Below are 24,156 nucleotides of genomic sequence, written 5' to 3'. Positions count from 1 at the left end.
GCTGTCTGCAGAAAAACACCACAGAATTTACAAATCTGGCAGAGTAAAACATTAAACTATTAATAGACAGAAGGAAGAAAAAAGAAGAACAGAAAATACTAAAATCTTGCACTAGTGAGAAGGCACTGAAGGTAAGATGTATGAATCAGACAACTGTAGGACGGGACGGATAGACAGAGTTGTAAACAAAGCAAAACTGGGAATTGTTTGAAAAAAACAGAATGCTAAAATCATAGTAAATAAGGTAATTATGAACAGACAGCAGTGGAGCTGGTGAAAGGCAGAACTCCAAGCTCACTGGAGAAGGATTAATGCTGAGCAAAGAAGCACTTGAAAAATAGGAGGGGAACCAACAAAACATAAGAATAACAGAATTCAAGTGGAAAAAAATAACACTAGATCTCAACTCTGTCAACAGATTGTGAGGTAAAATCAACGTCCACACCTTGGTTTAACTGGACAGGAGAAAGGAAAAGGAAGAGGAAGAGGAAGAGGAAGAGGAAGAGGAAGAGGAAGAGGAGTCTAGTGTTACATATCTACAAACATGTAGAGACTTAAAAGGCTTCGAGAAAACCTAAAAAATGTGAACAAGGTCATGCAAGAGCCCTCTGGGCACAGACTTGTGCGAAGAATGACTGTAGGTCACTAAAGACAAAGCCATGAGCTCTGACAAGCTTGTCCCAGTGCCTTTCCAGCAGGCTGGATTGATATGTTCAAGACCACACGAAAGATCTGCCAGCTGCAGTATGTATGATCATCCAGGCAAAGGAGGAAGGCACAGATGCTGAAACACTTAGGAAGCAGACTCCTCATCTCTGAAAGGTGACTCTGAGCTCCTCAGAGGCACATGCCAAAAAGTACCTCCACTCACAGGTCAGAATTGGTTTGGGCACCTGAGAGAATGTGAAGTTTAGTCTTGGCAGGCTTCACAGAAAACCTTGCATCAATATGGGATTTAGAATAACAAGCTGAGGATGGGCACCTGAAAGAAGAGGAGGAGTTGTCTTCTCAAAAGAATGGTTGGCAGAGAAAATTTACCTTTGCTTATCACAGTGATAGGATTCAGGGAATGAAGCTTGAATCAGTCCTTCCCCATTTTACAATGGTGACCCCACAAACTCCCTCACAAAACAATCCATACAGAGATACACCTCCTTTATCTCAGGGCAAGGTTGTCAGGCAAGATCAAACACAATAATAAGCTAAAGGACCTGTCTGTTTCCTCGAATTTTAGCATACTGGTTTTGATAATCCTCTATATCAGAACTCAGATAAATCAAACTTAATGCAGAGGTGCCAGATCTAACAGGAAAACAGGTAGACAAGACTTCCTCCAAAACGCTCCTGCCAAGTTTTGAAAAGTTTTATTTTGGACACCTGGTTTCTCAACAATCCCAGAAAATCCATCTAAGACTTTTTGCTGGTGGGTTTTTCTTTAGATAGCCAAAAGAAGTGTAGAAGATGAATCACAACTATAAAATAATACAGTCCAATTTACCTTTCCTACAATCAAAACAGAAACAGTTATTATCAAACAGTACTGGCACTGCATACTGAGGTAAGAAAGTAAGCACCTAACAAAGCAATCACTGCATGATTCCCTACATCTGTAATGTGCAGACAACAATAACAAGCCAAAGGATGGACTACAAATATTCTTCCAAAAACTGGGCCAGTAATCAACCTAAGAACACCAATTACCACACTTACACTGTCTAGTAGTAGAAGCAACCCATAACTGCGTTGCTAATTTCCACTGAGAACAAGAAAGAATACCCCAAGGTCTCATTGAGCTGATTTATCTTTTTCTGAAAGAGAAAAAAAAAGTACCCTGAATTTATACAGATAATGAGCAGTCACCATGAGCAGCTTCATCACTTCTATCTAGGGAGCCTGTGGATTTCCACCGTGCTCAGTTTCTCTTCCTCACCTTTGCTAACATTAGTCAATGCAGAGCAGAGTGCAATGCTCAGTGCAGAGCAGAGAAGCTGAGGGGAGGCCTTACGGAGGCTGCAGCTCCTCACAGTTTTTGACTAATTGCAACCAATATCCAAGAAAATTGCATACACCAGGTGAATATTTATCAGAAAACTCTTAGAATTACAGCACAAATTAAGCAACAGTTTAACATCTCGCTTTGTATGGTGTTACAATTCATGCTTATAGTTTCATCTTTTTCTCCCAGGAAAGAAAGTGCCTACTGATGCTATTTAGCAACAACACTGTTAAATACCAAAGGAGATTTTGTGAACCTGCAGGGTAAGACAGAGCTACATCTGGTTTCTTCAACCAAACCCATCCTTTGCAGTGTTCTGTGGAATGTTCTTTTAGACAGAAATCTCCAATGGAATAATCAAGGCCACAGTGAAAGCTGGAGGAACCCCAAGGAAATTGTATTCCCTCATAAATGTCCTGTGTTTAAGCAGCAGTGCCGGAGAACTTCTTGATTTAATTTGTGTTCAGTTCCCTTGAGACCTCCGGGCATTTCAGGTTTAGTGATTAAATAATCATTCATTGAAAAGTTAGCACATATCAGCACAGCTGTGAGACAGCAAAATATTCTAGTGGAAAGAACCAGAGTCTATTTGCTGACAGAGGTACCCACTGCTGATATAAAAAATAAAATAATTCTAATTCTAAAGCAAGAACGTACAGACAAATGTATGAACCTTGGCTGTATGAGCCAGAGAAGTGAGTGTCACCCTCTACTCCATGCTAACTAGGCCACGTCTAGAATACTGGGTCTACCTGTGGAGCCTCCAAATTCAGGAAGACTGATAAACTGGAATGAGCTCAATGGAGTGCCACCAGGAACACAAAACACGGAAAAAGGAAAAGGAAATTCTTCTGAATGCTACTGCATCTACCTTCAGCATGACAGTGAAAACTGCAGGAACTGCAGATGGCCGAATATACAGGAGGTAAATAGGGCCCAGAGTATATTACTGGCATTTATGTCCAAATGCCCCCAACAGATTAGAGGGACCAAAGTTCATTACTGTTCTGCAGTGAAAAACTTCTGTTTCTGAGTAGCTCATGTGAAACAACTATTTTACAGATATTACCTTAAATTTAACCAAATGAGACTTCATCTTAGGCTCTTCACCATGAAAAAAAAACCCACAGAGTGAAGAAAAAGACTCTGAAGATGACTGCTGGGTATTGAGGGACCAGTGATGAGTATGAGAGAACAGAGGAATAATAAGTTAAACTCCTTTCCCAAAGTGCTGCATGTTAACACTGAGAACAAAGGGCCACTTCCATGGAGGAATCCCTAGCTGACACCATGAGATCTGAAAGAGCTGTAAATCACAGTTGTTGAACTGGAGAAATCCAACATATGCTTTACTTGGTGTACTTTCACTCAGCCAGGGCTACAGACAGTGTCAACTGTAATGCTTCATCTATGACACAAGACTTTGTGGTAGCTCCATTGGTCCCACAGTTCTTGTGGCATCCCAGGTAGTGGTCACAGAGGCTCCCAGTGACCATCCAGCGGGGTGCTGGTCCCTGGTGATTAGCACAGCAACCTCAGATGCCCAAAGCAAATAAGGCCTTTGAGTAAAGCAGGCACCTAATCCCTTCTCTTGCCAACTTTAAAAGAACACTGTAATTCTGTGCTATGATAAGAACAAAAGGGATTGTCTGAATAGACTGGATTTCATGAGGGAGCAAAGGTCGAAAGACTTGAAAATAAAAACAAAAATAAGCAACTCAGATGCCTACAAAGGAAGTTTTCTAGTCAGAGGTTTTGTTGCCTGCAAAAAGAGTTAAAATCTTTTATTTCCCCACATCCACGCCAGAAGTGAAGGGAGACTACATCCAGTTCCCAAAACATGTCCCATGGCCACAGCAACTCAAGTCCCACTGACTCGAGTGGAAAGTGGAACTGTGAGTACACAATGGACATGTTCCTCCAAAACAGCACAGTAATATGAAGCAGCAAACAGTCACGCTGCTCCCACCTGATTTTGTGGAACACAAAATGAAACCATAGGTTGGAGGGGGGGCACTTCTGATACTAAGCATTTAATTAAGAGGGAATGTACTTTTATATCACAGATGGCTGTAACAAAGGGCTTCCATTACTCCAGACAGCCCAGAGTTACATTATTCTTGTTTGTTAAACCACTTACGTATGTCCTACCTGCTTGCATCAATGTGCAATTTCACAACCTACTCATTAGAGCATGTAGGTTTGGTCCCCTGATGCCAGGGCGGCAGTAGTTTCAATTCTGCAGTCATGAAATCAAGGCAAGGAAGCAAAATGGGGAAGTTTCATTAAAAAGGAGTAGTCATTAAAAAATGGCAACATGGGGATGCAAATGCTGAGCTCCTGCTGGTACCACTTACATGATAAATACACTGAGAAACACAGTAGTCAGATGTGATCGCAACAAAGCTATAAATAGAGACAATTCCCATTGCTCATAATGTCTTTGAAAATGATCCATTGCTCATACTGTGCTCTGATTAAGGAGTCCTGCAGGAAAAGTCTGAACAGAACAGAAATCCCCTGAAATTTCCTTCCTCTCTTTCTCAATGTAACCGCATGCCACCTCACCCTCCATCCAAGTGGGCACCTTCAACAGTGCTAAAATTGGTGAGAGATACTTGGCTCTTTTAAAAAATAAGGCCTAGTCCTGAATATATAGACTTAATGAATTCAAGATAGAAAACCATTACTCACAATCAGTCAGCGCTAACTTTTGGCAAACAGTTTATTCTATTTTGAGTAATTCAGTTCTAATGAGGAGCTTCTAACCATACATTTTAAAGGCTACTTTGTCACATAGATGGTCATTAAACTAAAATCACATTACTCAAAAACTGATTTTGCTTCAGCTTGAAAATGCCACAGAAGTGGAAAGAAATTTGCTCAAACTTCTAACAAGAAAAATATTATGGTTAAAAATAAACCACGAAATATTATATCCTAAAGATTATTTGCTAGAGATTGATGGGAATGTTAGAATTATGGATATCACTGGCACTTACGGTCCATTTCAAAGAAACATCATCGTACTGTATCATGGTTACAAGTGTCTTTTTGTCCCCAGTTGAATCAAGAGAATATCACAAAAATCAAAAATAAAACTGGTAAATCATTGCCACAGCAATCATTTCTCTGATGGAGAAAGCCAATTAGCACCTCTGAAACCATGCTGCCCTTCCAGAAGGAATTAAACTTAAGATGTCTATCTGCCACAAGAGATGATGCCAAGCATAACTTTATGGACAACAAAATTAGGAACCCACACAAAGTGTTGTGAGAGACAATGTAAACAACTGTACTTAGAAAGTGAAAATGCATGAAGGAACAGCATAGGGCAAAATGCAGCACAGCTTTTAAGACACTTTAGTAAATAATATAACTTAGTGTGTTGCATCTGTTATTAAACATTCTTTTTTCTATCATTTCATTTTAAAATAAAGTAGTAAGCATATCTATGTTCAAGCATCTCACTATGCTAATATTAAGATGATCCACGGGATTTAAATAATTAAAAATCCTAGAAAATGAAAAATATCAGGTTGTGAGCCATGTCTGAATGCACACATTGCTGCAAATACTGTACAATTAACTATTATACAGTCACAAGAGAAACATACATATGACAAAAGCTGCATGCATGTGAGCATATGTGTGTGGAGGTGTGGTCCCCTCCCTGCTGTAGATGCTCTTTTCTGCTCACAGACACTCACTGGAGGATTTATGACCACCGTGCAGCTTCTGCCTCTTCTCTCACCGCAAACCCAGATCAAGAACTCTCTGTTCCATGTAAGTTCTTACACGAGAAGGACACAAGGTCACCATCCCATAAATCTGAGAAAATATCTGTTTTTTAAATTATGTTATTGTCCTTGTGAGGTCACTCCTGTAGCTCTCTCCAGAAATGTTATTCTGTTACTCATGGTATTATTTTCAACTCTATATATACAGGGTTTCTTCACCTTTTCACAGCCAAGTTCTGTTCAGGTTTACAGGACCTGGCATCGCAGATCACAGCTGCTGGGAGTGAGAAATACATGAGCTACACAACTGCATCAGCAAAATCACAGTACTGGCACAGCAACACACAGTTACCCTTCTGTCAGACTGCAGCAAATCACTCGCTAGTAGTAGGCAGTCTTTGTCTCCTTCATGCAGCCCAGCTTTTATGTCATTATGCATTTTAATTACCCTTCTCTTTGATACCAGGTTTTCTGCAGAGATGGGAATTTGCTTAGCGAAGGCAATAAAGATGGTTTGTTCAGTGTATTGAACAAAAGCTGCTGCAGTGCAGAGGATTTGAATCTCCCTCTTATTTCTTACTGACTGTATCAAGTGCAGGTTTCCTATTCTCCTCTTCCAGACCCTCTCTTACCCTAACCCATTAGCTGCAGTCACACCACATCTCTCCCCTCTGTCTCTGCTTTCTACTGTGACAGGTGACCGACCACAGTTCAACAACCTCTTCTGTTTTTCCATGTACTTTTCCTATCCTTTAGAAGTGGATTACATTTCTGGAATTGATCCACTGAGAGAGCACCACTTACCTTTCCTCATTCTTTCAGCAGATTAGTTTCTTGGATGACATATGCAAAAAAAACCCTAGCTTATTAATACATACATACTAAGAAGTAGTATGAGGCTCTCTGTACTTGCTCTTCTCACAAGGTTTGACTTACTCAAATAAGAAATTGAATTGGAAAACATATGGTCTTTGCCAACATGCAATCATTTACCAGGGTCTTCGGACATTACTGAACTCTGACAACTCAGATTCTCCCCTGTAATTGCTCATCAATACACTGATCAAAGGAGGACACAAAGATCTTTGAGATGAGGATCTCATCTTCTTTAATGTAATTATGTTGTGTAGTAGCTGGAAGTATTTCTTCTTTCTCATGCGTTTTGCATCTGAAGCACTCCTGCATAATGACCATGAGAAAATGTGATTGACTCTATTTGATGTGCCTAATAATCCTACAGCACACCAGATAAATCTTGTTGAGGGAGTCATTATTACCACCTTTTATGCAAATACATACCCAAACATTTTTGTCTACTAATGTCTGATCCTCTGACATAGTCCATTAGATTCTGAACACAAAGCCAAGGCCAGGATGGATGGGGCTGTGATCAACTCGATCAACTGGGAGCTATCCCCACCAATAGCCAGGGGGTTGGAACTAAATGATCTTAAAGGTCCCTTCCAATTCAAACCATTCTACGACAGCCAGTGTCAGCTGAATATTCCCCTGAATTTATTCCCAGAAGGCTAGCATTATTTGGATGTTAAAGATTAGTGTACAACCCCTTAGTAAGTGCCTGAAAGATTTAAATCACATAATGCATAACCATTTTTGCACAATACAATGTACACCACTATGACTGGATGGATAACAAGAAGGAGGAGAGCAGATGTATTCTAGACTCACACATAGCAGTTGTGAAAATGGTTTCCAGATCAAAGCCAGCAAGAGAACAAACAGGAAAGACGTCTTTCCCTGCTGCTCCCTCTCAAGAGCACAACAGAGCAGAAAGCAAACCTCGGTTCAGGACTCCTCTGTGTTTTAACTGCAGCTAATGGAGTACCCTTCTGTTACAACACTGTCACACTCCAAAGCTGTATCTCTGAAACACTGACTGTGGTAGCAGGGAAGATCAGCACTGGCAAGTAGATTTTGAATTTCTGCCTTGAAAGACACACTCTTCATGTAATAAACTGCATGCACCGAAACTTTAAAAGGATGAACTTCCAGTTTTGTCACAGTGTAAAGCTGATGCTTCACGTAAAAGGCTGTTTCAGAGGCTGAACAAAGCCCTGACACAAACCAGTTATTTGAAATAATAGCCACATTTTCAGTATTTCCTTGTGCATGGAGAGGGGAAAGAGTCTTCTCACGTGCACTGACATTCAACACGAAAAGAAAGCTTTAACATTTGCATGTAAAATGTATTCTGCTGACTGGTTCATTCTTCTTTATTCTCAGATCAATTTCCTCTTCCTCTTCTAAATATGTAATGAATATGTGCATATTTTTTTATATTTTTTAAATTATTGTTATTATTATTTTTAATGAATGAATTTTGGCACATGGCAACTTTTCATTCTGGCATGCTCATAATAATTCTTCACAGCAATGTGAGTCACTAGGTAATATTCTCTCATTTTTGCACAAAACAGTGAGCAGAAAAGAATATGAATGGGAATTACCTTCTTGTTATCGATCAACACCATTAGCATAGAAAACAAAACCTTAAGATGCACTGCACCAATGTAACAAAATGTTATTACTCTTATTTTTTCCCTCTAAAGGAGAAAAGGAGTTTGATTGAGACATACATAAAGAATATATATATATATATATACGTATGTGTATATATATATATAAGAATATATATATATACGTATGTATGTGTATATATATATATATATATATATATATATATATATATATATAATATTTATTCAGAGAAATTTCTGAAACAGAGGAGAGGTTTTCAAATTTATGGTTGATCCCTATATAATTCTTACACTGTTTTCTTACCATCAGTGTAAGATGAGAGATGCCATGTTCCAGATCTGTTAAGGACAGTCCTCCGTAGCTAAGCAAATGAACATACAGCACAACCAGGAATAGAAATGGTGCCTGCAGAAGAAAGACATTCATCCCTTGCTAGAAAATGCGTTGCACTGATCCATTGTAGTTTCATGCTGCTAAAACACCACCGTTTTCATAGATTGTTTTCATAGAATGGCTTGGGTTGGAAGTGACCTTAGAGATCACCTATTTCCAGCATCTCCCACTAGACCAGGTTGCTTTTGTTTTGAAAAAGAATACCACTGTTGAACTATATGCTGTAGTATGAAGAGTAATGACATTGATGTAATGACTCAGAGAGAATCTTTCATTAGAGATGATGAAATAACTGAATCAAGAAGAAGACACATGACCTTCTGAGCATGAAAGCTAATAAGGCACATAAGAGAAACTAAAAAATGAAGCTGAATCTCTTGCTTACAGAGTGGGTGGGAAACAGCAGTCTCCAATTTCCCACAGACCTCTGTTTGTCTTGAGACAGGCCTCTAAAAGAAGTTCTTCATTCTCATGAGTAACACCTGCATTTTCAGCAGGCACCTCGACCAGGACCAAGCTGAAGGGACCACACTCCCTGCCTCAATGGCAATAAGGTATCCACAGCTCAGTGCATCCTGGCCATATCGTTAATATGGTAGCCTAAGTGCAATCCCACTAGTTCTTGTAGTATCTGATAGCAGAAGCTGTTCTTAGGAGAACTCTGTGGCTCATTTCTCCCAGGACAGCACACAGGACAACGTCTGTAAAAGCAGACAGGATACATGAGCAGCAGGTTTCACAACAGCAAACATTAAAAAGAATCAGTATAGATACACCACATGGCAAAGAAACATAACCATCTGACCCATAAAATGCTGTGTGCATACAGTTACTGCTACTATTCTCTATATGATCTGTGATGCAGATGCTTCAGGAAAAGAAAACGAGAATCTCACACATTGCATTCAGCTCCTGGTGTAGGCAAAGCTATCATCATATATTCTGACCTGAATATAAACATTCCAATTTCCTATCTACAGACTCAGGATACTCCTTTCTTTAACGTTGGTAGGTGATTGAGGCAGCTGCTATCTACAGAAAATACTATAAGAGGGACAGTTGCATAGGAAAACTGTGAAACTTCTGCTGATTGCCTTGTGAAAGGAGCACCGAAGAGTACATGTCTGCCTGAGCACACCACAGCTACAACCCATAGAAATCTGCAGTCTGTCAACCCCTTATCTGGTGTCACAGACTTGGTAAGACTCGCTGCTTCTGTAGCCTCCAGCAACCAGCATTGAGGTGGCACCATAAGCCTGGGTGCTTCTCTAGTGTGCTCTGTCTGGCAGTGAAGATACATCCCAACACTATTCTTATTTTCCCTGCTTTTATGTTGAAAGCCTTAGGGCTTAACAAGGTTTCAGCAATAAATATTACTGTATGCCAGCTCAGTAGCATTTTAAATTATGTACTGACTATAAGAATGTAACGAACAAAAATTCAGCCCCTGTATCTCCTTGAAGAACTATACTGGAATTCCTTATCTACCAATAAAGCTCTTAATTCTTCTTCCATCACTATGATGTTCTAATCCTGAAGGAGTTCAAGACCAGACTGGACAAGGCCCTGAGCAACTTGTTCTGGTGGGTGGAACCCTACCTACACCAGGCTGGAACTGTGTGGGCTTTACGGTTTATTCTAACCCAAGCCATTCTGTGATTCTATGATCCTATGACTTGACATGCTTCCATAAAAATACTTTCTCCTATGTGAGCATTTAAAAGGAGATTTACAGTTACTTCATTCCTCACCATCATTTTTTGGTACAGCTCCAACTTCTGTGATACTGTATAAAAGAGAAAATAATCTCATTTCACTTAGTCTTCTTTTCCTGAAATTTTTAACACAGGACAGTGGTTGCCAATCTCTTTAACAAACTTTCAATATCACAGAGTCATGAATCATAGGCACTGGAAAGGGTCATCTAGTACAACCCCCTGCTAATGCAGGTTCACTAGAGTAGATTGCACAGGAAAGTGTCCAGGTGGGTTTTCAGTATCTCCAGACAAGGACACTCCACAACCATTATGGGCAGCCTGTTTCAGTGCTCTGTTGCCCCTCAAAGTAAAGAAGTTGTTTTCTCATGTTCAGATGGAACCTCCTATGGTTCCATATGTGCCCATTATCCTCTGTCCTGTCTCTGGGCACCAAGGAAATAAGCCTGGCCCCTTCCTCCTGACACCTGCTCTTTATGTATTTATAAGCACTGATAAGATCCCCCCCTCTGTCTTCTCCAAGGTGAATAGCCCCAAGTTTCTCAGCTCTTCCTCACAAGCGGGGATGCTCCAGGCTCCCAGTCACCTTTGTAGCTCTCCACTAGACTCCCTAGCAATTCCCTGTCTTTCTGGAACTGATGAGCCCAGAACTGGACACAGTTCTTTAGATGTGGACTCACCAGAGCAGAGTAGAGCAGGAGGATCACATCCCTCAACCTGCTGGCCACGCTCTTTTTGATGTACACCAGGAAATCGTTGGCCTTCTTGGCCACAAGGGCACACTGTTGGTTCATGGCCAACCTGCTGTCCAGCAGAACATCCAGGTGCTTCTTTGCAGAGCTCCTCTCTAATAGGTCAGTCCCCAAATTGTACTGATAAATATGGTCATTCATCCCCTGTAATTTACTCAGATTAAAATTACAAATGAGATACCTATTTTCTAAATTCAAACCCCCAGCTTCTTTAAGAGGGGCATATCCTATTCTTGGCTAAGACCACCAGTTTGCTCTTCCTAAATGCTAACTTATATTTTCAATTGAATTTGATATCGGGTATGTTCTTTTAAACTTATAATCGCAGAATGCAATTAACCATTCCTTCACTAATGGGACTCACATCATCTAAATTCAGCATAATTTCTCTGTGTTCCTCCAGTACGTTGTCACATGTTCTGTAGAAATTATTCAGCTGAAATCTAGCAGCAGTATATGTAAATGCTGCTGTGGGCATGACTAATTCACAGTCCGCAGATCTGTTCAGAATAATGAAGCCCAAAACTTTTATCTTGTCACTTTCTTCCCAATGGTACCTTATAGGAACATAAAGAAAGAGATGAAGGATAGACAAATTGTTCTGGCAAATTCGCTCCCAGATTTTTTTTCTTTTATGAGGGCTGTGCTAAACCTCCCTCCTCCCATCCTAACACGCGTTAAAATGCAGACATCCATCATACGACATGCAGAGGCGTGAGTCCTGTGCGTCAACTGCAACTGCTGAGAAGGAGAACACCCATCTCTGCAGGCGTGTGAGGAGGATGCTGTCAACTCATGAACAACCAGCAGGCATAACTGCGTTCTGGTCATGAAGCAGGGAAAACTACGTGATGTGACCTGTGTGTAATAAAGTGTGTGTACGTGTGTATGGCCTCCAATGTAGCAATGGTGTCCTGTTTGTAAGTGATGGCTGTGCAGATCAATGGCTGGGAGATCCAATAGGTGACCTGGCAACAAAGACACTATTACATTATAAGTAATGATGCTGGGAGCTGTAAATAACTTCTTTGTGAGGTATTTCATCACACCTGAGTGTGTGTGCATGCATGTATCTGTAGTTGTTTAATAAGAACAGCTGGTTTGAGGAGCCTAGGAATTTATCAGTGTGCCTTCGTTAAATAAATTTCTTACTTAGGAAAATTCAGAACCAGCTGAAACAGTTTCCTGAGCTCCCTTTAGAGCATTTTCTACTTGTTGAGATTAAGAGAAGATATTTCTAATCTGCAGAATTCTTGCTGGAAAACATTTACATAATTACCAGGCCTGAGCAGGAACAAACTAAAATGGACTTGCTGTACCACTTCAAATTGCCTACTGCCAGACACTTACAGTTCTATTACCGCAGCTTTTGGACATATCAAACAACTAAGAACTAAGAGCATGCAGCATCTCCTCCTTTCTTTTCAAACACCAATGTATTGTAAAGCTGGAGTTGTAGAGTCAAATAGAAAGAGGCCATTAAGCACAGCTAGAAATTATCACAGTACAAAAGTGATTTGCCTTCCATATCAAAATTTGAGCACTTGCTAAATGAACACATCAATTTTTACAAGATACAGAAAGTAAAAAACCTGCTTCTTTCTTTCTCAGCCCTCCATCTACAGTTAGTCAGCCACGTACCTAAAAGCGATAATTCTTAGGAGCGCATGGAAAAGCAAAAAATGTTGCCCAGATTCAACTATCACAAATGAAAAAATGAAAAGAAAGAAATGCTTCAACAATGCAAACCCAGAACGTTATGCATTACACACAGGTCTCCTCTGGTGTCACATGAGATTCTCTTTCTCTCCCTCCCCACATCCTGAACCTCTCTCAGACTGATAACTGGGAGGTCCTTGCTGACATCTATGGAGAAGAGCCTGAAAGAATTTACCTTCACTGCTCCCTTTTGTTCTATTTTTTTATTTGTTTCCTTGATAGCGATATCTGTTTGACTGTAAATTTATCCCAATTCTATCTGGGACAGTTTCTCTCTATAGGTTTGTTGTCAATGTACCCTGCCTGTTGACCATATTAAAGTTATTTTGGTTCAGAGCTTTAGGGAGGCGAAGCTCAATAAAATCACTTTTCCTCCCTGGTTGGTTGAGAGAACAATATTTAAAACACCGTTTATTTCTTTTCCATGAGACTAAAATGGGATTCTTAAATTTGCAGTAAGAAGTTTCTCTTTGTTGCTGATGCTCCACAGATGCTCTTGAGCCTATTTTCTTCCTAGCTCAGGAAGGCCAACTCAGAGCAACCTCATTTAGGTTCTCCTCAGTCTTTCAGAGTCTAAAAGCAGATACTTAACTGAAGTAACTTTATAGAGCTATTTATTTCTTAATTAAAATGATATTATACATTTGTAGAATTATTCTATTCTACTGGGAACAAACGGCCTCAGTAAATGGTATCTACTAAACCTAAACTTATACTCAGTTGGTAGCAAATCTGTGCTGGTTTTGCTGCATTATTCTAAACTCCTGGCCATACTTGATGAGATAATTTATCTGTTTATCTGCCTGTCAAGATGCTGAAAAGCAAAAACCCAATGCTTCTGCTAACATACAGAACATCAGTGTCCCAACCCTTGGTATCTCATACTTAGAGAGATGGATAAAAAATTAACATAATTCATAGAAAATGTATCTGTATTCAGGCATGCAACTCTGGGCTACCTCTGCTTGTTTGTAAACTTCTACAGCATTTTTCACCTAAGGAACACACTTGCAGCTTTCCTTTCCATTTCATACTGTCTCTACTAACTCTGTCTCCTTTCTTCCCATCCAAGTCTGCTGATCACTTCAACATTCTTCTCCCTTTAATTTAATTCCACCTGATTTTAAAAGAAAAATGAATGTATTGCAGCTGTCTCATTATTCATTCTTGCTTTAGAGGAATTGTTAACCTCTGCTCCTTGCTAAACTCATGTAGTTAAGACTGTAATATCAATTCATCTTTGTGCATAACTAGAACAACAGGGTGTTTTATTAACTAGCCTGTAAGTAGCTACCTCATCAGCACTATGGAATACATATGTGTATTTTCTGCATAGAACACACACTGTATACATGCAAACATATGCAAAATGCAGAGAAGACACATAATTAAGTAGGTCAAATTTTAAGAATTGAAATCCAAGAAAACTAATAGATCCTGGTTTATTTATTCCTTTATCCTCTGGTACATAATACACTCGCAGCATGTTAACAGGAACAGCTGTTAAATAATAAATACCTTACTACACTGTTTTCAGCAGGTGCTTCAGCAATTAATTTCTGGCAGCTTAATTTCTGGCTCAGTTAGGAAAAATAACTGCATCTTATACTACCAAATAAAATGATTATCAAAAGAATAACAGAATTGTCAAAGCTAGGTGAGCCACCACAGTGGATTACTGCTCTTTGTGAAGAAATCCACATCACATGTTTTCTCCTCAATCACTGAGGGAACTCACAAAGCAGCTTTGAGCAGCTGTTGGGGCATCTTTGCTAAGGGTATTTATCCTGATGTTAATCCTCACCTGGTGTCAGTGCATCCACCACCATCAGTAGCAGCCCAGTTTATTTCTCCATCCCATCACTGGTTAAACACAGCCACCACTGTTTTGAATGTAGTTATTTGGGAACTCCTGCATGGGTCAGTGGAAACATAATGGAAATCTACACACTGAGAACCCCTGTATTTCCATTTTCATTTAATCAGTGTACCCTTGGACAGTACAACTCCTGGATCTGTGCAGAAGGAGGAGCTTATATATATATAGGCTTATGGACAGAGGCGTGACACAGGCAGGGAGCCTCAAATCACCCTCTCAGAATCAATCTGCAATATTACTTACTAAACCTGACGCCATGCAGCACCACATGCTACAGCGCTGAACAGTCACCATTAACCTGCAGTAATGTTCATCAGAAGCACATCTTCAAAAATGCCCCAGAAATAACAAGCTCACACATTTCAAATATTAGTATAGTCCCCAGCTAAATAACCTAAAATTAATAGAAATCCATATCTGAGGAAAAACCCCACTCAGCTGCTCATTTTCCAAGCATGAGAATCAACTTAGAATACCAGAACGCTACAAAGTATTAAAACACAGCTACTATCTGGGTTTTCCATTTGCTAAGTAATCTTGACTACTTTAATGTATCCAATCATCCAATTCAAAAGGTAACCATCTAAAAAACAAGACTACTTCGAAAAACATTCTTATAAAATATTTGTATCATTAGCATAGTTTAATGTATGAAGCTTCTGAAATACACTGTACATCTCTGGTAGTTATTTAGTATTCAACAAGTAGAAACTATCGTCTTTCATGGACTTTCCTGCAAAATAATTGCTTTTACAATTAAAGCTGCCAGAAACTGAATAAAATAGCACATATGGTGGACTCCAATATTACCTTGTTGCAGCTTGAAGTTGACCCACACAATTTACACCTGGACCAAATCATACAATTTATCCTACTATTCTGAATAAGGTAACTCTACTCTTTCTCTCCACAAAAAGAACAATACACGTTAAATAGTAGCTGCCAATAGAAACTATTAATACATGTACCAAGTAGTGTGCAAAAACTTTCAGACCTCTCCCATATTTTTAATTCCCTTTTAAAGGAACATTAAAAATACCTGTTTTGTTTTGTTGTTTTTTTTTCCCCTGAGCAAGTCCTAGCTATTCATAAAAACTCTCCTACTGAAATGTAAGAACTTAACACACATCTGTTCCAAAGGCTGCATTCATTACAGTCAGCTATCAATCAGTCACACTAAGACCTTGCTTAAAACGTTCAGTGTGATTTGCATAAAGCCCTGCTCACTGAGGCTTAGTTGTAAATCATTCCTTTTGTTTCATGCTGGAGTACCTTATAAGGTATTTTCAATGCCTGAAACTGTTTGCATGATAATATTTGGAATTAATCACTCTCTTTTAACTGTGTGCTACATAGACTATGTACAAATCCTGCATATTCAAGCCACCATTTTTCTACACAGTCCCATAGCAATCCTTAGCAACTTAATATTTTTTATCTTGACAAGAATGGAACTATCTGGCTGAGACTGCAAGCAGAAAAGCCAGAAGTCTGGCCTTTCTGGACTACAGAATACAAACTTCCTTACATTTACTGAAAATGATCTGCAGTTGAAAATGAAGTGTTTTACAGTCAGATTTCAAACTGAGCTGACAAGGAACAGAACACTACTTCCATTCTGCTGACTGTTTAAGACTGTCATGAGCTGACAACACTGTGCGATGACTTGCACATCCCGCTTTCACGTTCACAAGATTTCATAAACAAACAAGCAAGAGTTATGTTCCAGGCCTCAAGCTTCAGGAGAACTTGCTTAGAAATAAGAAACCTGATACGCAAAGCTGAGATGCAGGGGCACAATAAAGAGAGACCGAGAACATTAATTGTTAATGATACATAATGTGGAAGGATCTGTTACGTGTTGCAGGATCTACTAGGTGAAGGTAAATACTCCTCCCTCTGAGCTGGCACCAACCAAACCAAACCCATTTGGAGAACACAAAATGGCACCAAGCTAGGCAGGCAAACTCTTATAGCACAACAGAAAACAAGAGGGCAATACTACTAGAACAACACACCACTGAAACAAAACACCTCACTTTTGAAAAAACACAGAGGTTTTAGCACAGTTGTATATTTACTCATTAGATGGCTGCTGAATTGCTGTTTCAGGTACAAGGTAAGACAGACAACACTGCATCAGATTACATGCAGTACATGCTTTCAAAGTTCAATCCAATTTACAATAAAATTAATTTTATTTGAAAGAAGAAGGAAAAGCATGGAATTTTCATAAATTCCACAAGAAGGTGGAATTAATCAAGCTCAGTGATCTGAAACCTTGGCTACATTTTCCAGTAAACTGTAAAATGAATTTGAGGCAAAGCAAGGTCAGTCATCTTTGAAGAAATCTGATTAATGTCCCATTATATCTTACATGGCAATTACAGCCTGCATTGTGTTCCAGCTGTTATAGGGACCAGCAAAACATGCACATTTACTAACTTACCTGACGCCCGCCTTGTGAATCGATTTATCACTGGAGCTGAAAGAAAACAGAACATTTCAGTTAGATTATTTCTGTAATAATCTGACACACTTCACATGTAACAATGTTATACTTTGAGTAAAAGTGTGGCAACTAAAAAAAAGTGACGAGCAATTATTCATAAGCCTTCAAAGAAATTCATGTTTACTTCATATACACTTAAACTGTGAAGCAGTTTTTCAAGAGATAGGGTAGCAAGCAGTCAGTTTTCAAGGCTGTTTTAAGCTTTTTCAAAGTTCCTTCATGGAAGCTCATATTGTTATTTATGATTGGCTGAGAAATTTTTAGGTCTTTATTTCCATTTTTTATTGAGCGCAGACATCAGCATCCTGCAAATAAAGATGGATTAAAAAGATGAAGAAACTACTTTTGCAGAATTTACCTATAGGAAATCCAGAAATAAAGATATCCCTACACATCAAAAAAACTCCAAACAACTAATTTGCAATTCTACCTGAAAGACAAACTTCAGGTAACACAACATCAACGTCAGCTCTAATCTGTCCCCCAGGCCACGTCCTTCCTCAGCTCCTCAGAAAACTCAGTTTCACAACAACAAACATTGTCTAATAGTGCTAGCTTGGAACATCTCCAAATACATGCTGCAAACATTTGGAATCAGACTCCTCTCTCTTTTCCAACTGGGAGAGATCACAAAATCCATCTCAGAGCACGCAGGTCTGCATTCTGCCTCTATGTCATTTGCAGGCTTATCAGCTTCAACAAGAGCTACTAGAGATTCAGTAGATAAAGGTTCATACATTTTATCTTCCAAATACAGCCATCAGACTGCTTATAATTAGTATAAAACACTGGTCTTGAACTCTACTTTCATGTGATAAACAGTGCTGGAATAAAGAGTGAGAAAAAAATCTGAATGACCTAATTTCAAATGTGGGCAACAGCTACATTAAAAATGTATGCTCTTACAGCGCTTATTAATATTCAACCTTAAAAATTACTCTCAAGGTTTACAAGAAACTGAAAAATGAATAATATTGAACTTTCACAGCTCATCCCTATTAATTTTACATGGATGCGATGCAGTCCTTCTTGAAAGTCTAAGACAATAATATTAGGGAGAAAAAATAAGAGACACGGTAACAGCTTGAGATGTAAACTGACTTTATATCCCTTTGGGCAGAAGAAACCAGAGCAAAGATACAAACTCTGAGCCACAGCTGCAGACGGTTTTGCAAGCATATATAGCAGTGACAGGTCCAAGAGGCAAGAAATGCCCTGGGAAATCCAACTGCATTGCCTCAAAGTGCTCTATACGAGCAAGGAAACCTCTTGTGGACGAGCAATCACAAACCTCAAACAAACATATACGTAAACAAGATGGTATACAAGATGCGTATGGAAACAGTAAGATTATTTTTAATCTCAATTTCTAATTCTGCCTTTTTTTTAATCATTTTTTAAAAAGCAAGATATTTAGACACATCATTAATTAATGAGAAGGCACTGGATTTTATGCAACTACTGTTTTGCAACAAAGTCATCTGATTCCTCAAACTGCAAAAGGAGCAAGGTTCATTTTGTCTCTAGGGTTAGGTTCAATTTAATTTCAGCACACTGGTCAGGTCCTTCACCATCAGGTTGGTGAGCCACTACCTCCAATATGGCTCAGCAGCAGCAGCAGATGTGCGCATATAAAAATATGTTGAGATCTGATGTATTTCTAACAAGAAAACATAAAATCGTGCTGTTCTCCTACTAAAAAGCTTTCCTGGAACTCAGGGATGGCATTTTGGTTTGACTGACTGACTGTTTGATCTGTGCACGTCATGCACAGATAGGAAGGTATAACTCCCCTAGAAAGCCACCTCAGCACATTTTACCAACACAATAAATAATACAGTTCCCAAAAATTGACACAAAAATCACATCCACTGGAGACTCCTCCTGTCTTAAACAAGTCACTAGGATGTCAAAAGAACTATTCATTTTTCAGCTACTTCCAGCTGCACAAACATTTGAATTCACCAGGAGATTGAAGATTTCTTTCACAATAAATTTTAGAATTTATTTACTCTTATGAGAAAATAAAAATAAATAAAAATAAAAAATAAAAGAAGAAGAAAGGAGCAACAGAAAAGAATGGTACCAGAATCTCAGAACTGTGGTAAGCAGCTACTTCTGAATATTCAGTGTTCATTCAGCCTTTTTCTTCAGATAAGAATTTTGTGAGGGTCATCCAAATGTGCCACTGGGTGGATTGAGTGCAGCCCCCATGGTTGTTATTTAGCAAGCTTAACTCCTCCGTGTTGTTTATGCTGCAAATTACAATCTACTCTTGCTTCCCAGAAAGACGGGCATATTAGCTAATAAAAAGGTAGCAGAAATTCACAGCCTGAAGAAATTTAGCTGATGTTTTCACTACAAAGTAGCTGTACAATCAGACAGGTGGTTTCAATGGCTGGCAGGATAAACGAACCAAGGTGAGAAGAGGAGAGCTTAACAGGCACTTTGTTGCAGATGTAAAATAGTGTTCTGTTATCTTTTCAGGTCATCAGAAGCCTTGGCTGAGAAAGTAAAGGACAGAACAGTGGTAGAGATGGTTGCTGTGTGTGCACAGGCAGAGCGCTGGATGCTGGCTCCACAGACTGAGTGAGGGCACACCAAGGCTGCTGGCCATCCACCCCATGGATTGCAACACCTCATTGTTGCAAAACATAGGGATATTTTTCCCAATAAAGGGTAAACTAACATGAATAAATCCAGAACACATCCACTGACATCTGATCTTTAAACTGACTAAGAGGGAGAATGCTGCACCACAACCAAGGGATGCATTTCTAAGGATGGGAGGTCTTCTTCAAATGCTTGGCATTGCTTCAACATCAGATACCACCGCTCATATTCTAGTTTGTCTTCACCACGATCCATTACAAACTTTCAAAGAGGAAAATGAGAAAAGCCAAAACTAATAATAATAATTCAGAGATCTACACCCAGATGAAAATATTACATGAAATTATGTAAGTTATCAATCCTCATGTGACACACTGGACTGGTTTTGCTATATGACGAGAGGACAGCACCATCTAAGATGTTATCTACTGGTAACTGAAACCCATGTTTGCCAATCCTCATTCAGATGGCTGTACAAAAAGCACAGCTTTGAAAATATTTTGGCAATAGAAATCAGGTGAGTAAACAGAAATAGCTGATAAATGATCAAAATATATTGAAGAGCTTTAATATACTTAAATAGAATATAAAGTACCCAAAAACATCAACTTGCACGAAGTCTGCAATAGAAGTATTTCCATCACTCAATAACTGTCTAATCACTGCCTTTTCCCCACTGTGTATTTCACCATTCATATTACCTCTTAAAAGCATTAAGCACTCATCACAGCAGCGCTGTGAAGCAGAAAACAAAAGCATTTCAATTTTGCAGGTAGGGAATGTAGGAACAGGGTTGCTGGGGCTGTTTGCAAAGCATCAAGAATAAGACATCCATGCTGAGACCCCCTAACCAGGCACCCTGCCTACAGCTAACTTGTCCTAATAGTGCTGAGTGCCCCTTTTTGCAGACTCACAATTTCAGTGCTGAAAGCCAAGTTTGCTCCTGAAACTGCCAGAGATTTTTGTGTCATTAATATCACCTGGAATAAGCAGCTGAACACACCGCACACACAGACACCCAGCCTCCCTAGGAAGTCAGGGAGTGTCTGCCTACGATTTAACAAGGGGTTATGCTTGAGCACAGACACCTGCAAGCCAGCTGACAGACAAGCACAGGTTGGCCCCAAGCAAGTGCCAGTCCAGGCTCTTCTGTTCAAAGCAAAAACTGCTCTGAGTAGTAAGGGCTGACAAGAGATAAGACGTGTTCTTGTTTTGTGAATACAGTCAGCCTTTTGGGCTATGGCCTGCCAAATCTGAGAGCTTTAAGAAATGTGAAGTGTGAGTTTCATTTCTTTCTTTCTTCTTAAAATAAATAAATAAAATTATCCTTTTGCCCCATGAACATAATGCAGAAGCTAACTGAAAGCAGGGTTAGAGTCTCCTGCATCCACTGCACTGAGGATATGCCTTCCCAAAACTCCATGCAGACCAAGCCAGGTGCCTCAGTAAATTGGGTACTGCAACACATGACAGAGGCACACACATCGACCTTGCACAGCTATTGGACCACACAGCTTTTTGCTCAAGCTCAGTGCTGCACTTGGGCAGCCACACTGCTTCTGGAGTTGGCTCTGAGAGCTGTTCTTGAGCAGCATCAGTGCGAAGAGCAGTTGCACAGGTAATCTACAGCCATAAGGGCATGGTCAATCCAATACAGGTAGTTTACCAATGGATAAGCAAGAAATGCACTAGAGCTGGAACAACTATAAAGAGCTGCCCTCCCTTCTTTCTTCAGACTCTGCCTAGTAAATGCAGTGACAGCACAGGGAAACATCTCAGACAAAGGAGGGAGTTGCTGGGTCACGGGAGAATGATTCTCATCTCCTCTTGGTGAAGGGCCATGATGACTGTGACAGCAATGAGGAGCAGGACTAAGTCCAGGGAATACACAAGCAGTATTCAGAAGATGAGCAGCCCTCAGCAGGTAGATTCAGCACAGTTTTCTAAATAAATGCAACTCAACAGGAAGAGAAATATTTTAACAATGAAACACCAGCAATATATTCTATTACTGCCCTCAAATAAATACCTCCAGATAATTATTATTACTATTATTTTACTAGTTAAGGCCAGCACATCATTTGGGCCCTCAGTCAAGGCAAAATGGAAAATCCCAGCCACACAAGTGCACAGTGCAAGTAGCCCTTTGCCAAAGAACCTGAAAGGTGAGTGAACAGCAATGCCATCACAGTTTCGCAGAACCAAACCTCAGCATACATGGAGAATTGTAAGCTCACACCAAAACATCTACAAATTTGAAACCCCCCTGCACCACAACATAGCACTGATGTAATTGCTCCTCCCTGAAGACATCAACACATCTGTAAAAACAAGTACATGTACATAAATACCTAGAAACCAGAATAGAGATCACATCTCCATTTCTGTAATACACAACCCGACACAAGGCTGTAGATCTAAAATGCAGTTACTCAGAACTGAATTTTGCAACATTTGGTTCTGTGGGTGATTTAACCTCTTGCTATTTTTCAGTCTGGAAAATTATTTCTATTTCACTGTAGAACAGCTTTTCAAGAAACTGGGGGAAGCATTATAGTCAGAGTAAGTTGAAAACTAGAATCAAAAATTACCTTACCCTCCTTGCAATATGGTTCTGGAGCTCCTATTTCCAGAATGAAACATTAGAGCAGTAGCATTGCCCCTTTCCAAGCCCAGGACCATGCACTTCCAAGGGCTGTGCAGGATTCTATGGTTAGGATTACCTTTGAAGTAAAACATGGTGAAGATCCAGACAACTATTTTTATTCTTACTAATACATAACCTATAGTAAGTAAATAAATAGGCAAAAACAGCTGCACTCCTTTGCACACTTCAGTCCATATACATGTCATGTCTCCCAGGTAATATACACAACTTGCTCAATCAAACTGAGACCAAAACACAAACTCATGTTCTGTCATGGACATACAGCCAGCCATTCACCTCATCACATGGCAGCAAAGTATTTAACCTGCAGAAACACAAACCTCCAGCGAGAGACAAAGAAACCTTTCTCACTTGATCCATTAAGAGATTTCAGCTGCTATGAATTATTGATGCTGTATGTAATTACTAACACCAAAAACAAAAAGATGAAATGCCTGTCTGATGCATTAGAGCGATGGCCCAATGTTGTGAAACAGGCCATCACAGCTCACTAATGGGGACGAAACACTGGTTGGAGAGTACAGGTACTTTCTCCACCAAAGTATCTCTTCTGAGATTTGGGAAAAAAGGAAAAGAAAACAAAACTCTGTACTGAGTACTTCTTATCTGAAATGTGAATTCTGTTACACAGACCTACATGCTGCAGAAGCACGTCTTCCCTTACAAATTCATCCTCATCATTATTGCTAATGACAAGTAAACTCAATAGAATTAATCAGTCATCTATCTACACAGTGAAATGAAATTAAAATAAAAAATAGTCCATGCTAACATTTCTAGCCCCTATTTATGCCAAAGGCTACAACAAGTTCATTTGCACCAGAAATTGCACAGACTCAGACTGAAAACCTGAACCTGTGAGGAAGCTCTGGAGTCCCAGCTGCCATCACTCCCTAACTACTCAGTACACCTGACAAAAATTAATGATGTTATTATGAAGATTATGCCCATCAAAAATGATGCATTTAGAAAGAAAAAACAATGTATGAAATTAAACTTAGAAACACCAGTGGAATAAATGTATGTGGGACGTCCATCTCCCTACAACATGCTCCAGCCTATGAAAACCTAGGCCTTTCTATAGAGCCTAAACTCAAGACCTGCTTTAGCTTGAACATTAACAAACCATTTTTACTTTCACCCTCTACTTTTGTGCAATTTACCAAGCTTCCAGAGTCGACTGCTGATTGTTGCTTTCTAGAAGGCATTACCACCATCCCCTCATGACTTGTGATGCCATCCCCCTGCCCTACCTAAGCAAATTATCCTAACCTTCAAGAAATAACCTGCTACAGCCATAGCAGAGTTTACAACTGCCACTGAAGCCCATCTGATATATAATGTCAGTAATGCTTTTATTTTCTTACCATCTGTAAATGGCTTTTTTCTACTTGAAATTTCATGAGCTATTTTAAGAATATTATGGTTATTTGCTTTCTAACACTACAGCGTAGGCGTTTAGATCCAATTTCATGTTCTTTTCTGCTTTCTAATTTTGCTGCCTGAAGCATATTTACTAACGTATGCGAGTTCCCTGTCAGAATGGGAGGAAAACAGGTCAACCTGCCAAAGCTCCACAGCAGCCCCCAACACAGAGGGATGGTGCTGCTCCTCTGCAGAGCCAGCAAATCAGCATCTCACGAGACATGAATTACTCACACCTGTCTTCA

At 39.6% G+C, this 24,156-nt stretch overlaps 1 protein-coding gene across 1 annotated transcript in view; it reads right to left on the bottom strand.

Moving 5' to 3' along the window:
• The window catches only part of PRKAR2B (protein kinase cAMP-dependent type II regulatory subunit beta), a 68,680-nt gene that overhangs the window by 26,186 nt on the left and 18,338 nt on the right, over nucleotides 1–24,156 (bottom strand). The window contains exon 2 of the mRNA XM_015850725.3: nucleotides 17,143–17,178. Coding sequence (XP_015706211.2) covers nucleotides 17,143–17,178 — 36 coding nt within the window. The remainder of the gene's footprint in view (nucleotides 1–17,142; nucleotides 17,179–24,156) is intronic.

Source organism: Coturnix japonica, chromosome 1 (genome assembly GCF_054131305.1).
Source record: "Coturnix japonica strain WE chromosome 1, WE-NBRP24, whole genome shotgun sequence".
In the NCBI taxonomy this organism is placed as follows: domain Eukaryota; kingdom Metazoa; phylum Chordata; class Aves; order Galliformes; family Phasianidae; genus Coturnix; species Coturnix japonica.
This window is presented reverse-complemented; position numbering and strand designations above follow the sequence as displayed.